This window comes from Chiloscyllium plagiosum, unplaced genomic scaffold (genome assembly GCF_037043375.1).
Source record: "Chiloscyllium plagiosum isolate Xiang-an unplaced genomic scaffold, Cpla_swu_hap1 HiC_scaffold_2, whole genome shotgun sequence".
Taxonomy (NCBI): Eukaryota; Metazoa; Chordata; class Chondrichthyes; order Orectolobiformes; family Hemiscylliidae; genus Chiloscyllium; species Chiloscyllium plagiosum.
Window position 1 is genome coordinate 34,670,834 of NW_028270140.1, and position 26,728 is coordinate 34,697,561.

Consider the following 26,728-nt stretch of genomic DNA (forward strand, 5'->3'; position numbering starts at 1 on the left):
TTTCAACTTATATAGTCATCTGCACAAATCTTGCCCCCCACACACATGCTTGCATGCACAAATACACACATCATTTTCTCAAGTAGGTATTCAGAAGCAGGCGATCAAAGCTGGAAGTGGCTACTTAACATTTTGGGTAATTATTTTACAGTTCACATGAAAATAAATCTTTAATCATTGTTTATTGTTTTATTGTACATAATTGATCCTGTTGTGTGGAATTCTCAATTTTGTATTTTACTCCTATTTACTTGGTTTTCGAAGCACACTGGACTTCTTTATAGAGGTCAATATTTTTCTTCAGAGTGTTTTTGTCGTTATTGTTGTCCTGTATTTCTATCTGTAAAAACATTATAAAAAACTGGTTAAAACAAATATTTTACGGATGAAATGTTACATACAATTCCATATGAACTGCCTCCTGCCTCTGTTCACTTTGCTCTAACACTATATCCTTCACTTCCTTTCCGACACACGTATTTACCTAACTTTTCCTCAAGTGCATCTACAGTTATCACCTCCCCATTTAATGGGTGATTAATTATCTTATTATGGGCTTTAATACTGGTCTCATCCACAACTGGAAACATCTCCACTATGCAATCCTATCAAAATCTCTCTCAATCATTTGTTATCAGGACTCTTCTCAATTCCAGAAAAAAAAAGTCAATTGCATTCCCCTGTTCTATCCCTGCAAGTTTATTTTCTTCAATGACCCATCCAATTTTTATTTGAAATCATTTCCACCATCCTTTTGGCAGCAGGTTCAGTTCATTGCAGTTAGCAGCATTAAACTCTCTTCCTCACATCCTCCCTGCATGTCTTCCACAGAAGTGTAAATCTGAAAGCCCTGTAGTTCTTGTAGCATAAGCTAATGGAAGTGTATATCCTTGTCTCTCTTATCCAAACCTGTCCAAGTTGTCCACACCTTTCAATAAATCCCACTTCAATCACCTTTGCTTTGAGGAGAATAATCCTAGTTTCTCCAACCTAGCTTTGAAGAATTCTGGTAAATCTCTTTTGTACCCTCTCAGAAGGGTTTTCACAATTTCCTAAAGTGTGGTGACCAGAAACTGGGCACAGTACAATTGTTGGGTCCTAATCAGAACATTATGAAATTTCAGCAATACTCCCATGCTTTTGTACCTGATACCTCGATTTATGAAGTTCAAGATCACACATGCTTTGCACTATAAATATATGTCTTGCCATCATCAAAACTTCCCCAGACATGGACATCTATTTAATATCTGAGTCATAATGTCACTGGACAAATAATCCAGATGCCCAAGTGAATTCTGTCGGAACATAGGTTCAAATCTCATACAGAACTGGTTGGAATGTAAATTCAAATTAAATTTGAAAAATATGGATTGAAAGCTAGTTCTTTTGTCAATTGTCCTAAAATCCTGTCTGGTTCTCCAATGTCCTTCAGGAATGAAATCTACTAACTGCCTCACTTCTACTTGCCACTTGCCTGGATGCATGCAGCTCCAATAACACTCAAGAGGCTTGACTGAAGCTAGAGCAAAGCAGCCTGCTTGATTGACACCACATCTACAAACATCCACTCCCTGATGCATAGTAGCAGTAGCAGCAGCAGCAGCAGCAGCAATGTGTACTATCTCGAAGACAGACTGCAAGAATTCACCAGAGATCCTTAGACAGCACTTTCCACACCCATGAACACTCCCATCTAAAAGGACAAGAGCAGCAGATATATAGAAACATCACCTGAAAGTTATTCAAGCCACTCACCGTCCTGACTTGGAAATATATTGCCATTCTTTCATTGTCACTGCCTTAAAATCCTGGAATTCCCTCCCCTTAGCATTGTGGATCTACCTACAGCACACAGACCACAGTGGTTCAAGAAATCAGCTCACTACTACATTCTCAAGTGCAGCCAGGGACAGGCAATAAATGTTGGCCATCCAGAAATGCTTATGTCCCCTCACCCATAAAACCTATATGTGACCCCAAACCAATAGCAGTGTGGTTTGCTCTTGATGGGCAACAAAAGCTGGCGTTGCGATACATCCATATCACAGAAAAATAAATTAAAATTTAAATACCAAGCATCTTTCCATTTCTGCTCACTCTTTGGAACCAAACTTTTAAGTATGCATTTACCTCCCCCTTCCCACACTTTTCTCAGCAATAAATTCCATCTGTTATTTGTCCTCCTATTCTGCTAGCCTGCTTGTGTCTTTTTGCAGACAATTAATTTCAGCACTTTTTTTTCCCCATTTATTCAATCTTTCTTGGGAATTTAGAGCAGAGGGATAGAGGCTAGGGAAGTTGCATGCTTCTCTTGCAGGATGTGGGAAGTAAAGGTCACCACAAGTGTCCCTGCTGACTTCACCTGCGAGAAGTGCACCCAACTCCAGCTCCTCACAGACTGCGTTAGGGAACTGGAGCTGGATGAATTTCAGATCATCCGGGAAGCTGAGGGGGTGATAGGGAGGAGGTCACATCTAAGTTACAGGATAAAGGGAGCTGGATGACTGTCAGGAGAGGGAAAGGGAATATGCAGACAGTGCAGGGATCCCCTGTGGCCGTTACCATCAAAAAGTATACCTTTTTGGATGCTGTTGGGGGGAGGGATGACCTACCAAGGCAAAGCCTCAGCAGCCAGGTTTCTGGCACAGAGCCTAGCTCTGTGGCTCACAATGGAAGAGGGGACAATAGGAAAGTGATAGTGATAGGAGTTTTAATCGTGAGAGGAACAGACAGGAGATTCTGTGATCGCTAACAAGACTCCCAGATGGTATGTTGCCTCCTGGGAGCGAGGGTTAGGGATGTCTTGGGTCGAGACTACAAGATGCTTAAGGGGGAGGAAGAGCAGCCAGAAGTAGTGGTAAATATTCAATGACGTAAGCAGTGAAAGTGAAGTGGATTTGAAAAGAGAATATAGGGAGTTAGGTTGGAGGCTAAAAGGCAGGACAAGCAGAGTAGCAATCTTAGGATTGCTACCGGTGCCACAGGGTAGTGAGGCTAGGAATAGAGAGCGAGTGCAAGTGAACTGATGTAGGAGGGTGGGCTTCAGATACGTGGATCATTGGGATACCTTCTGGGGAAGGTGAGACCTGTACAAGAAGGACAGGTTGCACCTTAGCTGAAACTATGAAGTTGTAGCCATTACGGAGACTTGGATATCACAGGGACAGGAATAGTTATTGGATGTTCCAGGGTTTAGATGTTTCAAAAGGAATCGGGGGTGGGAAGGTAAAAGAGGTAGAGGTGTGGCATTGCTAATCAGGGATAGTATCACAGCTGCAGAAAGGGAGATTATCGAGGAGGGTTTGTCTCCAGAGTTAGTATGGGTGGAAGTCAGAAACAGGAAAGGAGCAGTCACTTTACTGGGAGCTTTCTACAGTCCCCCTGCCCCCCTCCAATAGCAACAGAGACATGGAGGAGGAGATTGGGAGGCAGATTTTGGAAATGTGCAGAAGTAACAGGATTGTTGTCATGGAACACTTCAACTTCCCTAATATCAATTGGAACCTACTTAGTTCAAATAGTTTGGATGGAGCAGTTATTGTGAAATGTGTCCATGTTCCTGATGCAATAGGTAGATACGCCGACTAGAAGGGAGGCAACATTGGATTTTGTACTTGGCAATGATCCAGGTCAGGTGTCAGATCGCTCAGTGGGAGAGCATTTCGGTGATAGTGATTACAACTCCATGACCTTTACTGTACTCATGGAGAGGGATAGGAGCAGACGGTATGGGAAAGTATTTAATTGAGGGAGGGTGAATTTACAATGCTATTAGGCAGGAACTGGGGTGCTTAAATTGGAACAGATTTTCTCATGAAAATGCACAACAGAAATATGGAGTCTGTTTAAGAAGTACCTGCTGATAGTGCTGGACAGGTTTGTCCCACTGAGGCAACGAAGGGATGGTAGGTTGAAACAACCTTGGGTGACAAGGGATGTGGAATATCTAGTCAAGAGGAAGAAGGAAGCTTACTTAAGGTTGAGGTGGTAAGGATCAGACAGGGTTTTAGAGGGTTACAAGGTAGCCAGGAAGGAACTGAAGAATGGACTTGAGAGAGCTAGAAAGGGGCATGGAAAAGCTTTAGTGGATAATATTAAGGAAAACTCTGAGGAGTTCTACACTTGAGGAACAAGAGGATGGCCAGAGTGAGGGTAGGGCTGGTCAGGGATAGTAAAGGGAACTTGCACCTGGAGTCGGAAGCAGTAGGGGAAGTCCGCAAAGAATACTTTGCTTCAGTATTCACTACTGAAAGGGATCTTGAAGTTTGAGGTCAGAGAGAATCATACTGATATGCTAGAACAAGTGGATGTTAGGAAGGAGAATGTGCTGAAAAGTTTGAAAAACATAAGGATAGATAAATCCCTTGGGCTGGTTGAGATACACCCTAGGTTACTAGAAGAAGTGAGGGAAGAGATTGCTGCGCCATTGGCAATGATCTTTGCATCCTCACTGTCCACTGGAGTAGTACCAAATGATTGGAGGGTGGCAAATGTTATTCCCTTGTTCAAGAAAGGGAATAGGGATAATCCTGGAAATTACAGATCAGTCAGTCTTACGTCAGTGGTGGGCAAAATATTGCAGAGGATTCTGAGAGGCAGGATTTATGATTACTTGGAAAACCATATTTTGATTAGAGATAGTCAGCATGGCTTTGTGATGGGCAGGTCATGCCTCACAAACCTTATTGAATTCCTTGAGGATGTGACAAAACGCATTGATGAAGGTTGAGCAGTGGATGTGGTGTACGTGTATTTTAGCAAGGTATTGATTAAGGTTCCCCATGGTAGTCTACATTCAGGAAGTAAGGAGGTGTAGGATATAGGGAAATATAGTTGTCTGAATATAGAATTGGTTGGCCCATAGAAGACAGAGGGTGATACTAGATGGAAAGTATTCAGCTTGGAGCTCGGTGACCAGCATTGTTCCACATAGATCAGTTCTGGGACCTCTACTCTGTTTTTATAAATGACTTGGATGAGGAAGTGGAAAGATGGGCTAGTAAGCTTGCTAATGACTTGAAGGTTGATGGAGTTGTGGATAGGGTGGAGGGCTGTTAAAGGCAGGATTCTTGGCTGTGTGGAGGAACATAGGGATCTTGGGGTCCATGTCCATAGATCCCACAAAGTTGTCCCCCAAGTGGATAGGGTTGTTAAGAAGGCGTATGATGTGTTGGCTTTCATTAGCAAAGGGATTGAGTTTAAGAGCTGCGAAGTTATGCTGCAGCTCAAGAGAGCCCTGGTTAGACCAAATTTGGAATATTGTGTTCAGTTCTGGTTGTGGGAGCTTTAGAGACAGTGCAGTGCAGATTTACCAGGATGCTACCTGGACTGGAGGACATGTGTTATGAAGAAAGGTTGAGGGAGCTAGGGCGAAGAAGGACAAGAGGTGACTAGGTAGACTTGTACAAGATGTTGAAAGGCATAGATAGAGTGGAGAGCCAAGAGATGTTTTCCCATGTTGGAAATGTCTGTTACAAGGGGACATAATTTTAAGGTAGTTGGAAGAAGGTTTTGGGGAGATGTCAGAGGTAGGTTCTTTACACACAGTGGCAGGAACATGGAATGCACTGCCAGCAGTGGTAGTACAGTCAGATACATTAGGGACATTTAATTGATTCTTGGATAGGCACATGAAAGGTAGTACAATGAAGGGTATGTAGTTTAGTCTGATCTTAGAGCAGGATAAAAGACCAGCTCAACATCAAGGGTTGAGAGGCCTTTACTGTGCTGTACTGTTCTATGTTCTACTGCTTGTCACCTCTAGTTTAGCATCATTGGCACATAATGAAATCCATGGTCCCAGCGCTGAGCCTTCGGGAACATTCACTGATCTTCCATCATTCAGTCTGAACAAATACCATCTACCACAACTTGCTAGTTTTAGTCCTTAAGTCAATTTTTAGTAGAAATGGATATTGATCCTCATACTCCATAAGCCTTTTAAGTGGAACCTTGTCAAACACCTTCTTTAAAATCTATACAGCCAGCATTCACAATATTTCTCTGCACCATCTAAAATTCTCAAAAATCAATTAGATTGGTAAAACATGATCTTCTGACACAACAATTCCCAGTTTTTGGCCCTAATTGTCTCCTTCAAACCATGGACATCCAATCACAAACCACTCTTTAAAAACACTTAAATTTTTAAATGTCTCTATCAAAACCCTTCTCAGACCTTTATCCCTAAGGAAACAGTGCAAACTGCTTTCATCTGTTTTCACAAACTGAGGTTCCTTATCCCTAGGACTATTCTCTTGATTCTGTACTGCACTTTGTCCAATGCTATCATATCCTTCCTAAAATGAGGCTACAGAACTTGGTATAAAAAACAGTCAAGGCTGAACCAGTGTTCTATGGAAGTTCAACATAACCTCTTGTTCTTATACTCTGTGCCCCTATTATTAAAAGTATATATTGTGATATATTTCATTGACTGCACGGTCATTTTATCTTGCCATCTTGGTTAGCAGAGTCATCATAGAGATCAGCTGTGACACAGTTGCTAGCATCCTGCCACTGGTATCAAAACGGTGAGGGTCAAATCCCTAGATCAGGAACTTGAGCATAAAACGTATGCTTGACCCACTTCAGTGCTGAAGTGTAATGTATTTTAAATTGAAGCCCTCTCTGCCGACTGTGGCTCCTGAAGCTCAGCAATGGCTTCTGAAATGGCCTAGCAAGCTATTCAGTTCATGAGCATTGAGAGATAGACAATAAATACTGACCTTAAATGTGATGCCCCTGTTCCATGAAATGGTTTTGCTCTCCTCCTCACATTCCCTCACAACTAGGGAACTGTAAGATTGTGATTAGCTTCCACATTTCTCCAGTGGTATCCCAACCCCCACTTCCCAGTAAAAAAAAAAGCCTCCATTTTGAGCAATGTCAAGTCTAATAGCACCAACCCATTCGACTGTAATATTCTAAAAATTCCATGCATGATTAAAATAGTTTCAGACTGATTGGTTGTCTAAATTCAGGCTTCCTGCAATGAATCACTCTGGAAAGGTCTATGGATCAAAATATGGAGTAATAAAGTATGTTCCCTTCAAGAATGGCATTTCCAGTTTGCAGTACAATTTTGGACAGAATCATGCATTTCCATGTGAAAGGAAAACAGTCAGTTAAGATTGAGAGAAAGCATCATTAATGTACAAAACTAAAAACTTATTGTACTTGTTTCCCATCCTTGAAGAGCAGAATGCGTGGTATAGTGGTGATGTTAAATTTTTCAACCAAATCCTGCAAAGAGAGGAAAAAAAATAGCAACAATCATTTTAGAAAGCTATAACATCAAAATAGTACGTTACAAGTTTAAGATCTGTCTTAGCGCTGTTTTTCTACATATTATTAACACAACCATACTTTCTCTCCCTATTATTTTAATAGTAGATTAGATTCCCTAGTGTGGAAACAGGCCTTTTGGCCCAACAAGTCCACACCAACCCTCTGAAGAGTAACCCACCCAGACCCTTTCCCCTACATTTACTCCTAAATAACATACCTAACATTATGGGCAATTTAGCATGGCCAATTCACCTGAGCTGCACATCTTTGGATTGTGGGAGAAAACTGGAGCACCCAGAGGAAACCCATGCAGACATGTGCAAACTCCATACAGCCAATTGCCTGAAGCTGGAGTTGAACCCGGATCTCTGGTGCTGTGAGGCAGCAGTGCTAACCATTGAGCCACCCTAAGGAATTGAATGCAACTTGAACAAATTGGATGTGAGAAAGGTCGCATATCCTGGTATACTGACCCAATTTATCCCTCAACAGTGCCTTTAATGCTTTATCGGATTGTTCACCTCATTACTACTTGTGGAATCCTGCTGTGCAAACATTGTCAACTACATTTTCAAGCATAACAAAAGTATACTTCAAAATGTAAACTATAAATAACTGAAATAAAAGCAAAATACTGTGGACGGTGGAACCCTACATAAAAACAAAACAAAAAATGATGCAGAAACCCAACAAGTCAGACAGTGCATGTGGTGAGAGAAACAGAATTAACATTTGAAGTTCAGTACGAATTGTAGCCAGAACAAAAAAAAAGTGTCATACTGAACTTGAAACATTAACTCTGTTTCTGGCTCCACAGATGCTGCTAGACGTGCTGAGTTTTTCCAGCATGCTCTATTTTTACTGCGGTAACTTTACTGCTGGAGGATGTACTAGGTTCAAGAATAAATTTATACAAGACCAACGTTTTTTAATATCAACATTTCATGTGGAGAGTTTAATTTTGCCTTTGTTCACATTTCACTTGTCTGCTGAATGAAAATAGAGTCTCAAGGTTTAGAAAGTAGTAACGAAGCCCTAGTTAACACAGATTTTAAAATGTTTATTCGTGACAAACCTATTTTCAGTCCTTCAAGACTTCCAAATTACAATTCATTTTGTTAAAAGTATGGCATCCAATATGTGCAACTGGATGTCAGATTTTGCAGTTGAATTTGAATGAAATCGAAACTCTCCATTTTTTTCTTGGTTTGTGGTGAACTGCTCTATTACTGAACTACTTCAGCATTACGAGATGGCCAGAACTAATTATTTGAAATTTCAGGAGATTACTTAAAAGCTACATATGGTCATGGTAATTTAAGGATGTAGAAATTCCCTTATAGATTATTTGCATTGTGATAAACACAGTAGGCTGGAAGAAGGAACCTTAATTGTTTCTCAGGTCTCACAAACATGAGAGATTTTTGCACTTGAGCTTCCACTAGCCAGAACACAAAAAAATTAAAAAGTTCCCAGATGTGTATGCCTGCTACCCTGGCAGCTGCGATTTCCTGTAGCTGCTGAAGCACTTGTGTACCTGGTGCATTTGAGGCTCCAGATGCCATGCAGGCAGGTTTGAGAGGAGATGAGGGCTATCCACCAATTACATTACACCAATGCACAACCCCTCACTAATGCCTCATACAGGGCTACAAAGGAGCAGAAGATGAAGATGCAGTTCCACTACATGGACTGGTCTGATGGGTAGCTCCCTGTGTAGACTGGACAGATTGTCCTCCATCTTGGTGTGCTGTTCTTTGCACAATTGGAGCAGGTATGAGGTAATATACTGAATGCGGTGGAACTGGGAGAATGGGAATACAGTCTTTTTTAAAAAATATATATTTATTACTCTTTCACAAAAAAAAGAAAAAAGTTATAAAAAGTACAAAGATACAGAAAAGTAGAAATAATACATTATTATATTACTGTAATGTTAACAATAAACTACCTTATATTCTTTGGGATACAATCGTCTCATACTTACTTAACCCAAGTTAAAATAAACTAAAAATTATGTGAAATAGTATTAAATTACAATCCAATAAAATAAAAATTACATTACACTACTCTACTCGCAGCACCTCTACTGAAGCTCCTATCCATGGAAGCAATAGTTATTATACCTGTATTTTTTTTTTAAGATTAGATTACTTACAATGTAGAAACAGGCTCTTCGGCCCAACAAGTCCACACTGACCCTCTGAAGAACAACCCACCCAGACCCAATCCCCTACATTTACCCCTTCACCTAACACTAATGGGCAATTTAGCATGGCCAATTCACCTATCCTGCACATCTTTGGACTGTGGGAGGAAACCGGAGCACCCGGAGGAAACCCATGCAGACATGGAGAGGTATTTACTAGGCCTCCTCTCCCCAGACCACTATAAACAGTCCACGTGGCTATATCAAGGCCTTAAATTGGTACCCTCAATAGGTCCATGTCTATGTAATTTAGAAATGGCGGCCATGTCTTTTAAAATTGCTCTGTGCCATAGTGCACCATATTAGTCAGATAATCTTTGAGAAAAGGCTCCATCACAAGTCCGCACCACCTCACAAGATGTGGGGGTTTCTGATATCCAGTTCATTAGAACGTTCTTCCTTGCAGTGTGTAAGAATGTTAGAAAAACCTCTTCCCGTGCTCATCCAGAGAGGGCAGATTCGGTAGTCCCAAGAGAAGGGACACCGGATCCACTTTAACTTAACCAGGATCCTCTCCAGCTCATTCACTATGGCACCCCAATATCCATGAATCTTGTACCAGGACCAAAAGTAATGTGCAAGGGTGCCTCTGCTGATTTTACATTTGGGACATTCCAGAGAAGATTCTTTCTTAAACTTTACTAACCTCTCTGGTGCCATATGTATTCTGTGAAGGATCTTCAATTGCGTAGCTTGTGCTTTATTGCACATTGAAAATTTTCTTTACATTCCCCCATATAGTCTCATGTTTCAGATGAAATTTCTTCCCCTAACTCCTGATTCCAGATCCTATGGAGTCTCTCCATATCTACCAAGGAGCTCCCTCTCCATTTAGTATATGGTCCTAACCGAGCACTCTTCTCTCTCTGACTTGTTCTTGGCTCAGCCCTACATGTTCTTCTTCTGTATATAATCCCTAACCTGGAAGTATCGGAAAGGTCCCTATTAGGAATTCCGTGTTTCCGACTTAACTGGTTGAAAGACATCAAGACCTCTCCCTCTAATAAATCTCCCAAACAGGAGATTCCCTTACCCTCCCATGCTCTAAAGCTGGAGTCCATCGACCCCAGTCTAAATCCTGGGCCTCCCACTAATAGGATGAAGGCGAAGTCTTAAGCAAATTGCCCTTCCCCTGCCACATTATCCTCCATGTATTCACGTATTTAAGATAATTGGGCTCTCACTGTGCTCAGCCACAAATCTCATCTGGTCCAGAAACAATAAGTTGATGAGGGGACATCGCGCCCGAGAGGCCTCAACATCAAGCCGTTTCGACCTTGAGTCCTTACGCACCCAGTTACCCACATATGACAGCAGGGTGCCGGTGCCTATTTGGTATCTCTTCAGATCCCCACCCCCACATCCTGCGAAGGTTGCAGCTTGGTAAATTTAATTAGGGGGCCCAAATAACAGGATCCAAGCCAACCAGTAAACCTCCACAGCACCTGTCAGCGTAACAACAATGGAAGCATCCCCATCGGATATAATAACTGAGGAAGAACATTCATTTTAAATTGAGGCTATATGGCCTAACCATTATATTGGTAGCCCCTCCCACTGCTGCACGTCCTGCTTTATACTCTCAAACAATTGTACAAAGTTAGCTCCATACAGCTGACGGAAGGTAGGGGTAAATAAAAATTCCGAGGTAGAAGAACCTTTGTGACCACCGAAAAGGAAACAGCTTTCCATCCTCCAGATCCGGTACTTCCACCAATCCTGGCACAGGAATGACTTTAGATTTTACAAAAAGCATCCTGTATCCTGAAAAACTGCCAAATCATTTAATTTTTTTATATCAGCTGGAGTACAGATTTTTCCAGGTTAGCCAGAAACCGAAGAATATCATCCGTATAGAGTAATTTTGTGTACCCCAATTCCCACCTTTGGTGTCACTGTTTTAGGGTCCTTTCAGATGGCCTTTGCCAAACAGCTCAATTATCAAAAAGGTAAATAGCAGTGGCAAGAAAGGACATGCCTGAGGGCTGCCTCTCCCCACACTAAAATTGCTCAATTTGGCACCATTTGTGATAACCACTGCCTTGGGGTCTCTATATATCACTGCCATCCATCTAGCAAAAGGCCTCCCCAGACCAAAGCAATCTAGAACAAAGAGATACGACTGTTTCACCTAATCAAAAGCTTCTTCTGCATCCACGGAGACCACCAAGCCTGGAATCAATCTCTCCTAACACACTTGCACTCTGTTGAATAACCTCCTGATATTATTGGAAGAGTTGCAGTTCTTGATAAAACCTGTCTGGGCAACACCTTTTCCAAACTCACAGCCAGCATCTTTGATAAAATTTTGAAGTCTACATTCAACAATGAGAGATCTGTATGATGCACAATCATCAGGGTCTTTTCCTTTCTTTAAAATAAGGGAGATATGGGCCTCCCTAAGAGAGGGTGGAAGGCAGTCCTGGCTATATGAATGACTCTACATCTCCAGAAGTGGTCCAGTTAACGTGTGTAAACTCCTTGTAAAACTCATTCAGTAACCAGTCTGGACCAGGTGCCTTGCCACCTTGGAGCTGCCTTACATTCTCTTGCCTGTCAGAGGTGCATTTAAAAGGGAGGCCTGATCTGCATTTATACTAGGGTGTTCTAGGTTTTCAAAAGAGGATTCCTTTCCCTCTACTCCATCTCCACAGCCCTCTGATGGTATAACTCTGCACAGATCTCCCGAAACCTGGCATTGATCTTCCTCAGTTCACAAGTGACATTGCCAATTCTCTTCCTGATAGGCACAATGGATTGCAGAATGCTTTTCTTCTGAGCCAGATATCTGCCTGGCTTATCCCCATATTCGAACAGCCTTTGCTTTAGAAAAGGAGACCTCTCTCTTTGCTGCTTGTGAGAGTACTGAGTCCGGAGCAGTCCGGAGACCCATTGTAACTTAACCACAGATGGCCTGTTGTTATAATATGCCGACTCGGCTGCCTTCAGCCAGATCTCAAGCATCTGCTGCTGTTCTCCCCTATGCTTCTGTCTCGTTGAATATTCAACAATCAGACCCCTTAAACACACCTTGGTGGTCTCCCAAAGCACCGATGGATTACTGGCCATACCCCAATTGATGTCCCAAAAAGCCCTGAACTCCCTTGTAATGTACTGTACACAGTTACCATCCCTCAGCTGAAAACGGATCCATATGCCAGTGCCATGCATCTGTTCCACTACCTTTGGGTGTTAACATCCAAGAACACTGCCGCATGGTCTGAAATTGTTCTGTTCCCAAACCTGCAGGCCAACACCAAGTCCAAACAAACCAAACCAATGGAACAAACAACATATTAATTCTTCAGTGACAAGAATTGTGCGGGTTGGAGTAAGAGGTAAAATCCCTCACATTAGGGTGGAGACACCTCCACACATCCATTTGCTCCCACTCCTTACACAAGTCCACTAACTGTTTAGACTGCAGAGCTATACCCGACAAACCCCTTGGCATCTTGTCCACCCCAGGGTCCATGAGATGATTAAAGTCTCCTCCTAAATCATACATTACATCACAAGAGCCATTAATTTAGAGACTCCGTAAACTAAAAATTGGAGAGGATGCACTGGGGGACAGTAAATGTTCAGGGTACCATACTCTTCTTCTTATACCAGAGCCTAGAGAATGACAAACCATCCACATGCATCCTTGGTTTGAGCTATCACCTGAAATGGGAGGTTCCTTAATATCAGTATGGCCATCCTCTGCTTTTGGAGTTGAAGGAGGAGAAGTATCACATATCATATCCACCCTGCTGTAACTTCAGATGTTCCCCATCAGTTAAATGTGTCTCTTTCAATAGAGCGATGTCAACCATTTCCTTCTTAAGATTTGAGAGCACCTTCCTTTTAATGGGGAATGGCACCCCTTTATATTCCTGGTGCACCACCTGTGCAGATCGCTAGCCATGACTGCACGCTGTAGCCCGCGGTCTCCCAAGAGGGAGAAACCCATTCAATGTGTGGCAAGTGGAAAAAAAGACTTTATCAAATCTAAAAATTATTCCTACAAACACTATGAAAACTACAAAATCTAAGAAATTAACCACTACTCCTAACTTGAACAAATAACACAAAAAACACAAATCTTCAGAGATCTCCCCCATCGCCCATGGGGGACATTCACTCCCAACCTTACAGCCGTGCTGGCACCTTCCAGTTAAGGCTGTGCCCCAAAGCCAGACAACAGAAAACACAACACCTCCACCCCCCCCCTTATCTTAGCCCCACACTTCTTTTACACCAAAGTAGTTACCACCCCTCACCCAGAAAAACAGAAGAGAACAGTAAGATAACAGGTGAAATGGATACAATATGAAACAAACCAGATTTTACACCAAAGCAATACTAAGCTTATAAGTCCTGAAACCACAAAAGGGAAAAGAACAAAGAAAGAGAAGATAAATAAAAATATGCCATTGTCCACACACATCTTTTCCTCTTCCCCCCTTGGTCCAAGTCTGTTATTTCAGCGAGTTCACAAATTCTTTTGCTTTTCCTACTGAGTCAAATTTATAGACAGATCCCCATAATTAAAACTTAGTACTGTCGGGTACTCAGAATATTCAATATTTAAGTCTCAATTTTTTCAGTCAGCAAAAGCCATCCTCTTCTTAATTATAGCCCCAGAAAAGTCCTGAAGAAACATTATTTTTGAACCTTTGTACACCAGAGCCTGTGGATCTCTTCCCAGTTTTCTGGCTGTTTCTATTATTAACTGCTTTTCTTTATTGTGCTGGTGTCGCACTATGTCCAGGCGGGGCACTGATCCGACCCAGACCTACACATTGTGATCCAGTGGGCCCACTCCACGCTCAGCCAGCCCGACTTGATCTCCAGCCCCAGCAACTCCGGGAGCCACTTTTCCAGGAACTCAGCCAGATTCTCACTTTCCTCACGCAAGACCCACTACATGCAAGTTTTTTCACTGACCTCAATTTTCGAGGTAGCCTACCTTTCCAGCAAGGCCTGAACCTGGCTTTCCAAGGTTCAAAATCTACCCCTCAGTTCTTCATTGCGGTCTCCGACGCCGGGGTCCTTTGCTCGACCGCATCCACGTGTCGGACAAATGCATTAAAGACAAAAGGGTAACTAGGGAGAGAATAGGGCTCCTCAAAGATCAACAAGGTGGCCTTTGTGTGGAGCCACAGAAAATGGGGGGAGATACTAAATGAATATTTTGCATCAGTGTTTACTGTGGAAAAGGATATGGAAGATAATAGACTATAGGGAAATAGATGGTGACATCTTGCAAAATGTCCAGATTACAGAGGAGGAAGTGCTGGATGTCTTGAAACGGCTAAAGGAGGATAAATCCCCAAGACCTGATCAGGTGTACCCTAGAACTCTGTGGGAAACTACAGAAGTGATTGCTGGGCCTCTTGCTGAGATATTTGTATCATCGATAGTTACAGGTGAGGCACCGGAAGACTGGAGGTTGGCTAACGTGGTGCCACTGTTTAAGAAGGGTGGTAAGGACAAGCCAGGGAACTATAGACCAGTGAGCCTGACGTCGGTGGTGGGCAAGTTGTTGGAGGGAATCCTGAGGGACAATATGTACATGTATTTGGAAAGGCAAGGACTGATTAGGGATAGTCAACATGGCTTTGTGCATGGGAAATCATGTCTCACAAACTTGATTGAGTTTTTTGAAGAAGTAACAAAGAGGATTAATGAGGGCAGAGTGGTAGATGTGATGTATATGGACTTCAGTAAGGCGTTCGACAAGGTTCCCGATGGGAGACGGATTAGCAAGGTAAGATCTCACGGAATACAGGGAGAGCAAGCCATTTGGATACAGAACTGGCTGAAAAGATAGAAGACAGAGGGTGGTGGTGAGGGTTGTTTTTCAGACTGGAGGCCTGTGACCAGTGGAGTGCCACAAGGATCGGTGCTGGGTCCTCTACCTTTTGTCATTTACATAAATGATTTGGATGAGAGCATAAGAGGTACAGTTAGTAAGTTTGCAGATGACACCAAAATTGGAGGTGTAGTGGACAGTGAAGAGGATTACCTCAGATTATGACAGGATCTTGACCAGATGGGCTAATGGGCTGAGAAGTGGCAGATGGAGTTTAATTTAGATAAATGTGAGATGCTGCATTTTGGGTACGCAAATCTTAGCAGGACTTATACACTTAATGGTAAGGTCCTAGGGAGTGTTGCTGAATAGAGACCTTGGATTGCAGTTTCCTAGCTCCTTGAAAGTGGAGTCGCAGGTAGATAGGATAGTGGAGAAGGCGTTTAGTATGCTCCTTTATTGGTCAGAGTATTGAATGCAGGAGTTGGGAGGTCATGTTGTGACTGTACAGGACATTGATTAGGCCGCTGTTGGAATATTGCGTGCAATTCTGGTCTCCTTCCTATCGGAAAGGTGTTGTCAAACTTGAAAGGGTTCAGAAAAGATTTACAAGGATGTTGCCAGGGTTGGAGGATTTGAGCTACAGGGAGAGGGTGAACAGCTGGGGCTGTTTTCCCTGGAGCGGAGGCTGAGGGGTGACCTTATAGAGGTTTACAAAAGTAAGGGGGGCATGGATAAGGTAAATAGGCAAAGTCTTTTCCCTGAGGTCGGGGTCTCCAGAACTAGAGGACATAGGTTTAGGGTGAGAGGGGAAAGATATAAAGGAGACCGATGGGACAACGTTTTCACACAAAGGGTGGTACGTGTATGGAATGAGCTGCCAGAGGATGTGGTGGAGGCTGGTACAATTTCAACATTTAAAGAGGCATTTGGATGGGTATATGAATAGGAAGGGTTTGAAGGGATATGGGCCGGGTGCTGGCAGGTGAGACTAGATTGTGTCGGATATCTGGTTGGCATGGACGGGTTGGACTGAAGGGTCTGTTTCCATGCTGTACATCTCGGACTCCTGCTCATGCTTTTTCAGCCTGGCAGGAATCGATTCCAGCGCTGTTCCGCTTTTTTAAGGAGTTTCGCAAACTCCAAGAGTAGATGCTGTTACGCCACTGAGCTCCAAGGTGCCACCATGGCAGTTGAGGTAGCAGCTGCGGGTGTAACCAACATATTAGGGAACTGGTAGTGGGAAAGCATAGCAGGTCAGGCAGCATCCAAGGAGCAGGAAAATCACCGTTTCTGGCAAAAGCCCTTTATTACTGTGTCCTCACTTTCACATAGTAGTATGCTCCTCTTGCTTCCCTTTTCCTTGTTTGGCTTCATCTTGACTCCAAAGCCTCCAAATCCATATTGGAAAAGGTTCTGTGTGTTCTGCCTGCTTTACACTGACAATTTTTCTGAGAGGTGGCTAATGTGGGTGGGGGGGGGGGGGGGGGGAAGACTTCTGGACCTGACTAATACCCAGTTCCAACAGATGGGAACTGGTGCAGCAGGTAAATCAAGAATTGTGAACTAGTCCTTGGTCATGGTGAGGGTATTTGATTTGCTTTGTGTTGGTGAACTGCAGCCTTTGTTAATTTTATCTGTGGTCACCTTTGATGGCTATAAATAAAACTGTTATTTATATTTGTATCGCCTTGTGACGCTCCCCAATTGGACAGTGATAAGCTACGGGGCTACAATGGGCACTGGGGACAGAGTATCATAGAATCCCTACAGTGTGGAAACAGGCCTTTTGGCTCAACAAGTCCATACCAACCTTGCAAAGAGTAACCCACCCAGACCCCTACATTTACCCCTGACTATGCACCTAACCTACACATCCCTGAATATTATTGACAGTTTAGCACGGTCAATTAACTTAACCTGCTCTTCTTTGGATTGTAGGAGGAAAGCGGAGCACCTGGAAGAAACCCACTCAGACAAGGGGAGAATGTGCAAACTTTACACAGACGGTCAGCTGAGGCTGGAATCAGACCCTGGTGCTCTGAGGCAGCAGTGCTAACCACTGAGCCACCATGTCGCCCCAGGTGAGTTAAGGAGGATGTTTAAGCAGGATGTCTCTATGGACAAGTAAACTGTATAGCCTGGTAGTTAAACAGGGAGAGAGAATAGATTAGATTAGATTACTTACAGTGTGGAAACAGGCCCTTCGGCCCAACAAGTCCACACCGACCCGCCGAAGCGCAACCCACCCATACCCCTACATTTACCCCTTTAACCTAACACTACAGGCAATTTAGCATGGCCAATTCACCTGACCTACACATCTTTGGACTGTGGGAGGAAACCGGAGCACCCGGAGGAAACCCACGCAGACACGGGGAGAATGTGCAAACTCCACACAGTCAGTCGCCTGAGTCGGGAATAGAGTTGTAAATGAAATGGAGTATCAGTCATGTGCTGTGAGCAGCATGGCTTTGTGGCTGCGATTGGGGTTGAAAAGCGTGGTGCTGAAAAAGCACAGCATGTCAGGCAGCATCTGAGGAGTAGGAGAGTTGATTTTTCAGGTGCAAGCCCTTCAACAGAGCTTATCACATTCCTGCTGTAGGGTTTATGCCCAAAACATCGACTCTCTTGCTCCTGAATGCTGCCTGACTTTCTGTACTTTTCCAGCGCCACACATTTTGACTCTGACTCTCCAGCATCTGTAGTCCTACTTCTTCCTAGATGCTGCGAGTGGGGGCCAATGCCAGATTGTTAATACTTGCCCTGGCTCACAGCACTTGATAAAGATGGCACAGCCAGAAACGATGTCCATCTTTTGGTGGAAAAATAGCTGAGTGCTGAAATACATTTGTAGTCACAAAGCTGATATTGGCTAGACTAAGCTCTTATTCTTCTCCAGTATCACCCTGAAATACTAATCATTTTAGTGAATCCCAATTGCAGAGAATTCCGAATTCTCACACATTCTTCTAGAATTTCTTCTTGGATTAGCGGCTCCCTTATATTCAAATTGTACCTAGTGTTGCATTTCCTGAAAGTGGAAAGATATTTTATATGTCTACCTTATTTGAAAACACATTTAAAAGAGCTTGATGAAGTCATCCCTCTGAAATAATTCTTTCGAGGATGGCCTCCCATCTCCACAAATTTATTCACAAAAGCAATGCCTTTGATAATAGTACTATATTTCATTAAGTTAGGCTTTCCAGGGCTCAATATTCCTGACATTCATCCTTTTATGTCAGCCAGGTCTCCCTAATTGGGATTGTTAATCCAGTCCAAACAGGGAACTCCTATTCAGTGAGGTTGAGGTGGCTGACCTTGTCACAATCATTGCATCTTCAGCCTTCTCTTTTCTAACCAAAGAGTTGCTGCCATCAGCTTCACCTGATAGTATCAGCCATTTCTAGTATCAGCCCTTTGCATCACTGCCTGCACTGTTTTTATAAAATGGAAAGCCAGAACTGTGCACTGCTCAAAATAGATTTAAGTTTCAATACAAATTCAAAAGAGCATCTTTACATTTCAAGCTGATGCTGTTGTGAAATGAACACTTAATGGTCATGTTAAACTACATCGGTATTTTTAGATGGGTTATCTAGACAAAATTCAATTCATATAGCAATTATCCAACTTACTTCAGCATCATCTACTTTTACTTTACAGAAGATCACATCAGGATATTGCTCTGGAAGATCCTAGGGGTAAAAACAATGGTAAAAATTTTCTCTTCATGTAGGAGCCACTTAAAGTTTTCAAACTCTGATTGTATTATGAAATTTCCAGAAGGATGTCCAATCTAGATTGTCCATCTGTCTTTGTAAACCATTCTGAAGTGAAGAGATTGGATGACAGTATTCCTCAAACTCATGCCTACTTATAGGATGAATGAAAAGTATGGTAAGAGATAGCATTACAGCTGTACTTAGGGAGGACATTCCTGGGAATACATCCAGGGAGGTTATTTGGGTGGAACTGAGAAATAAGAAAGGGATGATCCCCTTATTGGGATTGTATTATAGATCCCCAATACTCAGCAGGAAATGGAGAAACAAATTTGTATGGAGATCTCAGCTATCTGTAAGAATAACTTAACTTTTCAAACATAGACTGGGACTGCCAGTGTTAACGGTTTAAATGGAGAGGAATTTGTTAAGTGTATAGAAGAACACTTGTGATTCAGTATGTGGATGTACCTACCAGAGAAGGTGCAAAACTTGACCTAACCTTGGGAAATAAGGCAGGGCAAGTGACTGAGGTGTCAGTGGGGGAGCACTTTGGGGCCAGTGACCATAACTCGATTAGTTTTAAAATAGTGATGGAAAAGGATAGACCGGATCTAATAGTTGAAGTTCTAACTTGGAGGAAGGCCAATTCTGATCCGTATAAGGCAAGAACTTGCAAACATTGATTGGAGGTGAAAATTTCACAGATAAATGGGATGGCTGGAAAATAGGAAGCCTTCAAAAATGAGATCACAAGAGTCCAGAGGCAGTATATTCCTGTTAGGGTGAAAGGCAAGGCTGGTCGGTGTTGGGAAGGCTGGATGATGAGAGAAATTGAGGCTTTGGTCAAGAAAAAGAAAGAAGCATATGTCAGGTATAGGCAGCAGAGATCGAGTGAATCCTTAAAAGAATATATCTAATCTTGTTGAGCCGAATGGCCTGTTTCCACACTGTAGGGATTCTATGATTCTATAAAGGCAGTAGGAGTATACTTAAGAGGGAAATCAGGAGGGCAAAAAGTGGACATGAGATAGCTTTGGCAAATCTGATTAAGGAGAATCCAAAGGGATTCTATAAATACATTAAGGATACAAGGGTAACTAGGGAGAGAATAGGGCCAAAGAGAAAATGCTGAAAAATCTCAGCAAGTCTGGCAGTATCTGTAAGGAGAGAAAAGAGCTGACGTTTCGAGTCTAACTGACCCTTTGTCAACCCGAGAGAATAAGGCCCCCTCAAAGATCAGCAAGGCAGTCTATGTGTGGAACTGCAGAAGATGGGGTGTACTAAACAAGTATCTTGCATCAGTGTTTGCTGTGGAGAAGGACATGGAAGATATAGAATGTGGAGAAATAAATGGTGACATCTTGAAAAATGCCCATATTACAGAGGTGGTGGTGCTGGATGTCATAAAACGCATAAACATGGATAAATCCCCAGGACCTGATCAAGTGTACACCAGAATTCTGTGGGAAGCTAGGGAGCTATAGGGAGAGGCTGAACAGGCTGGGGCTGTTTTCTCTGGAGTGTTGGAGGCTAAGGGGTGACCTTATAGAGATCTACAAAATTATGAAGGGCAATGGTAGGATAAATAGACAAAGTCTTTTCCCTGGGGTCGGGGAGTGCAGAACTAGAGGGCATAGGTTTAGGGTGGGGGGGAAGATATTAAAAGAGAGACCCGAGGGGCAACGTTTTCACGTAGAGGGTGGTATGTGTATGGAATGAGCTGCCAGAGGAAGTGGTGGAGGCTGGTACAATTACAACATTTAAGAAGTGTTTGGAGTGATATGGGCCAGGTGCTGGCAGGTGGGACTAGATTGGGTTGGGATTTCTGGTCAACATGGATGGGTTGGACAGAAGGGTCTGTTTCCATGCTGTACATCTCTATGACTATGAATATAATGTGGGCAATGTGAACTTGTCCACATTGGTGGGAAAAATAGAAGAGTGACATTGTTTAAATTGAGAACAATTCCTCTAGCTTCCAATGAAGATTGAGATGTGCAGTAATGCTCCCTATGAAGAACTAGTCATCAGTGGCTCTGAGCTGGAAGGTTCAGGAGTTCAAGACCAATTCCAGACCCTTTTGTTAGCTATGAAAGAATCCAACACTGGTGCAAGTAAGCCATCTGTAATGATGCCAAATTTCCACTCTGGATGAATGGTTAAGGTATCTGATTGTAAAAGCATCTAAAAGTCAGAAAACCGATGGTAGAGAAACAGGAGTCTACTGCCTCCTTCTTCTCTCTGACAGAATATAAGGTTACCGTGGTTCTACTGGACCACAGAGCTGCTCTGATTACAGAGAGACCACTGGCTGTTAGTTTAACCTTAGGGTCACCATGCCTCAGGAGAAGGCAAGGTTGAGAATGTGAAACCTTAATGGTAACCTCAGCTGGTTTAATTGCCTTTGGTCTGCATCACAAGCCAGCTGAATACAGAATGTAATCTGACTGTATCAAAGGCTTGATTAGCATATTTAATCATTTCATTTACTTGTTTTAAACGCAGTTCTGATTTCTAATATGATCCTACACAATGTCCATGTGATCCCTCTGCCCAAGTAAATACTGAAGCAAAAAGTGTTTATTTAACATTTCTGTCATTTAACTGACATTGCCTGTGAGATTATGCTGTTCCATTAATTGTGTAGCCTTATTCCTGTGATTGAAAAACGTGTCCAAATTAAAAATATCTAGTATAAGATGATGGGTTTGTGAAAGTTATTTAAATAAAACATTGGCTACAATTCCCCTGCTTGGTTGTGTTGAATAAATCCTGGACCCTGCACATTAATTACAGTTGGGGAAATTGTCAGGATTATGGATTTGAAGCAGAGTTTGTCATTCAGGAATAATTATTAACTGTTCAACAGTTTGATCACATGAACCACTTAAAAGTATAACAAATTCTTACCTTGTACCATTTTGCAACGGTTTGACAAGGGTTGCACCAATCTGCATAGAAGTCAATCACAACTAATTTATTCCCAGCCTCCTTCATTTTCTCAGCAAATGCATTCTGGAAAAAATAAAAAAAAGAAAATTAGGTCATTAATTTGATTTAAAAGAATACAAATTTTCATTGTAAGCAGAGAACTGGGTCAGGAGTCACTGCATGAAGCTAACATATGGGAGAGGAAAATGAGTATACCTCCTCTGTGCATGTATCAACCTTACCAAACTTGGAAATCTGGCCTCAGTGTTAAAAATAAAACAAATTTTTAACCTTAGACACAGTATTCTTATAAACATTTGTATAAAAATGTTAGACTGATTTCTGATATGATGTGTAAAATGGCAGCGGCTTGAAACCTTTAACTCACCTCTCGTAACTGTTCTCTGTGGAGATTGTTAAAATGCTCGTTAGTCACATGCTAACATAATGCGAATGAATATCCAAGGGAAATGGTTAAGTTCTTTTGTGTTTGAGATTGAGATGGAGATTATTATTGTTGCATGGCTCAGGATTGCAAGCAACATTCATGCCACACATCAAATCATGTTTGGATTCTATCCCAGTCTTGCTGCATATGGACTCCATAAATACCTGAGGATTTGTAACGTTCTGAGAAAAGTAGCTGAAGATGGTTGGGCTGAGGACACTCCCTTGAGGAACTGGGCTGTTGAGAATGCATCAGTAGTTAAAAACAACTAGGTAAAAACAATGACTGCAGATTCTGGAAACCAGATTCTGGATTAGTGGTGCTGGAAGAGCACAGTAGTTCAGGCAGCATCCAACGAGCAGCGATGAAGGGCTTTTGCCCGAAACGTCGATTTCGCTGCTCGTTGGATGCTACCTGAACTGCTGTGCTCTTCCAGCACCACTAATCCAGAATGCATCAGTAGTCTCTACCTCGGACCAGGAAACATGACAATAACATCCCTGAGCAGGTTGATTGGAAGGTATCTATTCTGAAAATTTCCTGAGATAAAAATGGATGGGTCGCCCTACAACCACAACCATCTTCTTTGTAGGTATGACTCCAATTCCCATTCAATTGAACGCCCAAGCCTGCAGGAGAGCGTTAGATGATTATAGTCCTGCACACATTTCTATTCAAATAAAAGACAAGAAATCGACACTGCCTTGAACAGCATTTGCAGTCGCAATGGCTCGAATGGCCTGGTTCTGACCCGTAAAAATTCTATGGTTGTGACACAGTCTCGCAAAAAAGCCTTTTGATGGTTGGTGGAGGAAACGTTTGCTGAAAGCAACAAGAGATTAATCACAACTCTTTTCCTGACCAGTGGATAACTATCTTCCGGGCGGTGGTTCATTTTAAATTCGATTGTATTGGCGAGTGCAAGTTACTGATGAAGCAGACATACACCATCCCCAATGCCATAATACTCCAGTTACATTTTAAACAGTCTCATGGAAACAGTGGCAGACTTCGGGGATCGTACACTCAACACTCGGCTTTCTCTGCGTGACTCACAATCCCGGAAATCGTACATTAAACTCACGAGGTGAAACCTTATACACATAAGAACACATTGAAAATAAACATCACAATTACCTCGTCTTCAAGAATGTAGATCATTGTGTCCGGTGTTTAGTCTGTACACTATAACCTGGTGAAGGACTATTGCCCGTAACGTCGATTTTCCTGCTCCTTACCAGCACCACACCCTCGACACTATCACCAACAAGGTAAAAACAATGACTGCAGATGCTGGAAACCAGATTCTGGATCAATGGTGCTGGAAGAGCACAGCAATTCAGGCAGCATCGAGGGATTTTGCCCGAAACGTCGATTTTGCTGAAGCTCCACTATCAGCAACAGACCAGAACACTGCAATTTATTTAGTGAAAGAGGAGGGACTGGTTGGACCGGCTGAAGAGTGAACAAGCAAGTTATTGTGTCATTCCTGTTTCCCGCTAGCAAGCTGGTGCAACTCAGATAGTGCTTATTCCGCCCAAGCCTGCAGGATTGTCCAATTAATGAGCTGTAACGAAAAGCCAGTTTTAGCTCTTATTTACACAGACTCCTGACAAAGAGTGTGCCTTCCAAGCAACTCCTGAATTTCGAACTTTCTCTCCAATTTCTTAACTGTCACGGAGTTAAATTTCAGGGAACTCCCTCCCTAACTTCAGTGTGTGTATCCACACCAAACAACCTGCAGTGGTACAAGAAGGTGACTCAGGACTACCTTGTGATTTGATTTATTGTTATCCCATGTACCTGAGTACATTGAAAACATCTGTTTTGCCACCAGTGCAGGCAGACCATAACAAACAAGGATGTACAGATCATAGGGTGTTTAGACAGAGTGAGGCATTTACAGCTGCACAGGAAGTACACAAAAGCAAGATCACATTAGATTTGAAATTAGTTCCATTCAACTGTCTAATAACAGCAGGGAAGAAGCAGTTCTTGAACCTGTTGTTAAGTGTGTTCAAGTTTTTGTATCTCCTGTCTGACTGAAGAGGACAGAGGAGCATATTACCTTTTAAGGGTAAATAGGAATGTGCAATAAATCCCTGTCCAGTCAGCAATGCTCACATTTTGTGAACACATTGCAAAATTTATGCTTAGTCATGCAGCTTCAAGAAATGTTTTTACACTAAGCTTATTGTATGGAAATGATTAGATTACCTACAGTGTGGAAACAGGCCCTTCAGCCCAACAAGTCCACACCGACCCTCCGAAGAGCATCCCACCCAGACCCATTCCCTTACACCTAACACTATGGGCAATGTAGCATAGCCAATTCACCTAACCTGCATCTTTGGACTGTGGGAGGAAACCAGAGCACCCCTACACAGACACAGGGAGAATGTGCAAACTCCACACAGATAGTTGCCTGAGGCAGGAATTGAACCCAGGTCTCTGGCACTGTCAGGCAGCAGTGCTAACCACAGTACCACTGTGCTGCCCACACATGAAAACTGGATTTAAAAAAAATTAATTCACAAGATGAGGGATCGCTGGCTTGGCCTGCATTTATTGCCTAGAGGGTAGTTGAGAATCACATGTGACATTGTTGTGGGTCTGGAGTCACATGGAGGCCAAACCGAGCAAGGATTGCAGTTTCCTTCCCTAGGGTTTTTCTGACAGTTGACAATGGTTTTATGGGCATAATTAGGTTCTTAATTCCACCTTATTTTTATTGAAATCAAATTTCCCATCTGCAAAATGTCCAGTGATAATACCACGAGGCTAATGCCTTCATGATGCGAACCATTAAAGTGTGAATCTTAAGACCAGTAATAGAGTCACAGAGATGTACAGCATGGAAACAGACCCTTCGGTCCAACCCGTCCATGCCGACCAGATATCCCAACCCAATGTAGTCCCACCTGCCAGCACCTGGCCCATATCCCTCCAAACCCTTCCTCTTCATATACCCATCCAAATGCCTTTTAAATGATGCAATTGTACCAGCCTGCACCACTTCCTCTGGCAGCTCATTCCATACACATACCACCTTCTGTGTGAAAAAGTTGCCCCACAGGTCTCTATTATATCTTTGCCCTCTCACCCTAAACCTATGCCCTCTAGTTCTGGATTCTCTGACCCCAGGGAAAAGACTTTGTCTATTTACCCTATCCGTGCCCCTCATAATTTTGTAAATCTCTATAAGGTCACCCCTCAGCCTCTGATGCACCAGGGAAAACAGCCCCAGCCTGTTCAGCCTCACCCTATAGCTCAAATCCTCCAACCCTGGCAACATCCTTGTAAGTTTCACAACATCTTTCCGATAGGAAGGAGACCAGAATTGCACGCAATATTCTAACAGTGGCCTAACCAATGCTCTGTACAGCTGCAAATGACCTCCCACTTCCTGTACTCAATACGCTGACCAATAAAGGAAAGCATACCAAATGCCTTCTTCACTATCCTATCTACCTGCGACTCCACTTTCAAGGAGCTCCAAGGTCTTTTTGTTCAGCAACACTCCCTAGGACCTTACCATTAAGTGTATAAGTCCTGCTAAGATTTGCTTTCCCAAAATGCAGCAACTCACATTTATCTGAATTAAACTCCATCTGCCACTTCTCAGCTCATTGACCCATCTGGTCAAGATCCTGTTGAAATCTGAGGTAACCCTCTTCGCTGTCCACTACACCTCCAATTTTGGTGTCATCTGCAAACTTACTAACTGTACCTCTTATGCTCGCATCCAAATCATTTATGTAAATGACAAAAAGCAGAGGGCCCAGCACCAATCCTTGTGGCACTCCACTGGTCACAGGCCTCCAGTCTGAAAAACAACCCTCCAAACCCCCCTCTGTCTTCTATCTTTGAGTCAGTTCTGTATCCAAATGGCTAGTTCTCCCTGTATTCTGTGAGATCTAACCTTGCTAATCAGTCTCTCATGGGGAACCTTGTCGAACACCTTACTGAAGTCCATATAGATCACATCCAGCTGTCTGCCCTCATCAATCCTCTTTGTTACTTCCTCAAAAAACTCAGTCAAATTTGTGAGACACAATTTCCCACGCACAAAGCCATGTTGACGATCCCTAATCAGTCCTTGCCTTTCCAAATACATGTACATCCTATCCCTCAGGATTCCCTCCAACCACCGAGGTCAGGCTCACTGGTCTATAGTTCCCTAGCTTGTCCTTACCACACTTCTTAAAGAGTGGCACCACGTTAGCCAACCTCCAGTCTTTCAGCACCTCAATTTAGAACTTCAACTTTTAGATCTGGTCTATCCTTTTTTATCATTATTTTAAATCTAATAGAAT

At 42.7% G+C, this 26,728-nt stretch overlaps 1 protein-coding gene across 1 annotated transcript; it reads right to left on the minus strand.

Moving 5' to 3' along the window:
• Positions 1 to 163: 163 nt before the first annotated feature.
• Positions 164 to 24,061, minus strand: LOC122562929 (thioredoxin-like). The gene is made up of 5 exons (XM_043716233.2): positions 23,550 to 24,061; positions 21,944 to 22,048; positions 18,944 to 19,003; positions 7,183 to 7,248; positions 164 to 340 (listed from the first exon to the last, which is right to left on the minus strand). The coding sequence occupies exons 1-5, from the start codon at positions 23,571 to 23,573 to the stop codon at positions 248 to 250; spliced, it is 348 nt and encodes a 115-aa protein (XP_043572168.2). The 5' UTR covers positions 23,574 to 24,061; the 3' UTR covers positions 164 to 247.
• Positions 24,062 to 26,728: the final 2,667 nt, after the last annotated feature.

Coding starts and splice junctions, on each gene's coding strand:
- LOC122562929 (XM_043716233.2), bottom strand. CDS start 23,573: ATGATCTACATTCTTGAAGACGAG. Junction 22,049..23,549: donor TCTACATTCTTGAAGACGAG/GTAATTGTGATG, acceptor TATTTTTTCCAG/AATGCATTTGCTGAGAAAAT. Junction 19,004..21,943: donor CCGTTGCAAAATGGTACAAG/GTAAGAATTTGT, acceptor TTTTACCCCTAG/GATCTTCCAGAGCAATATCC.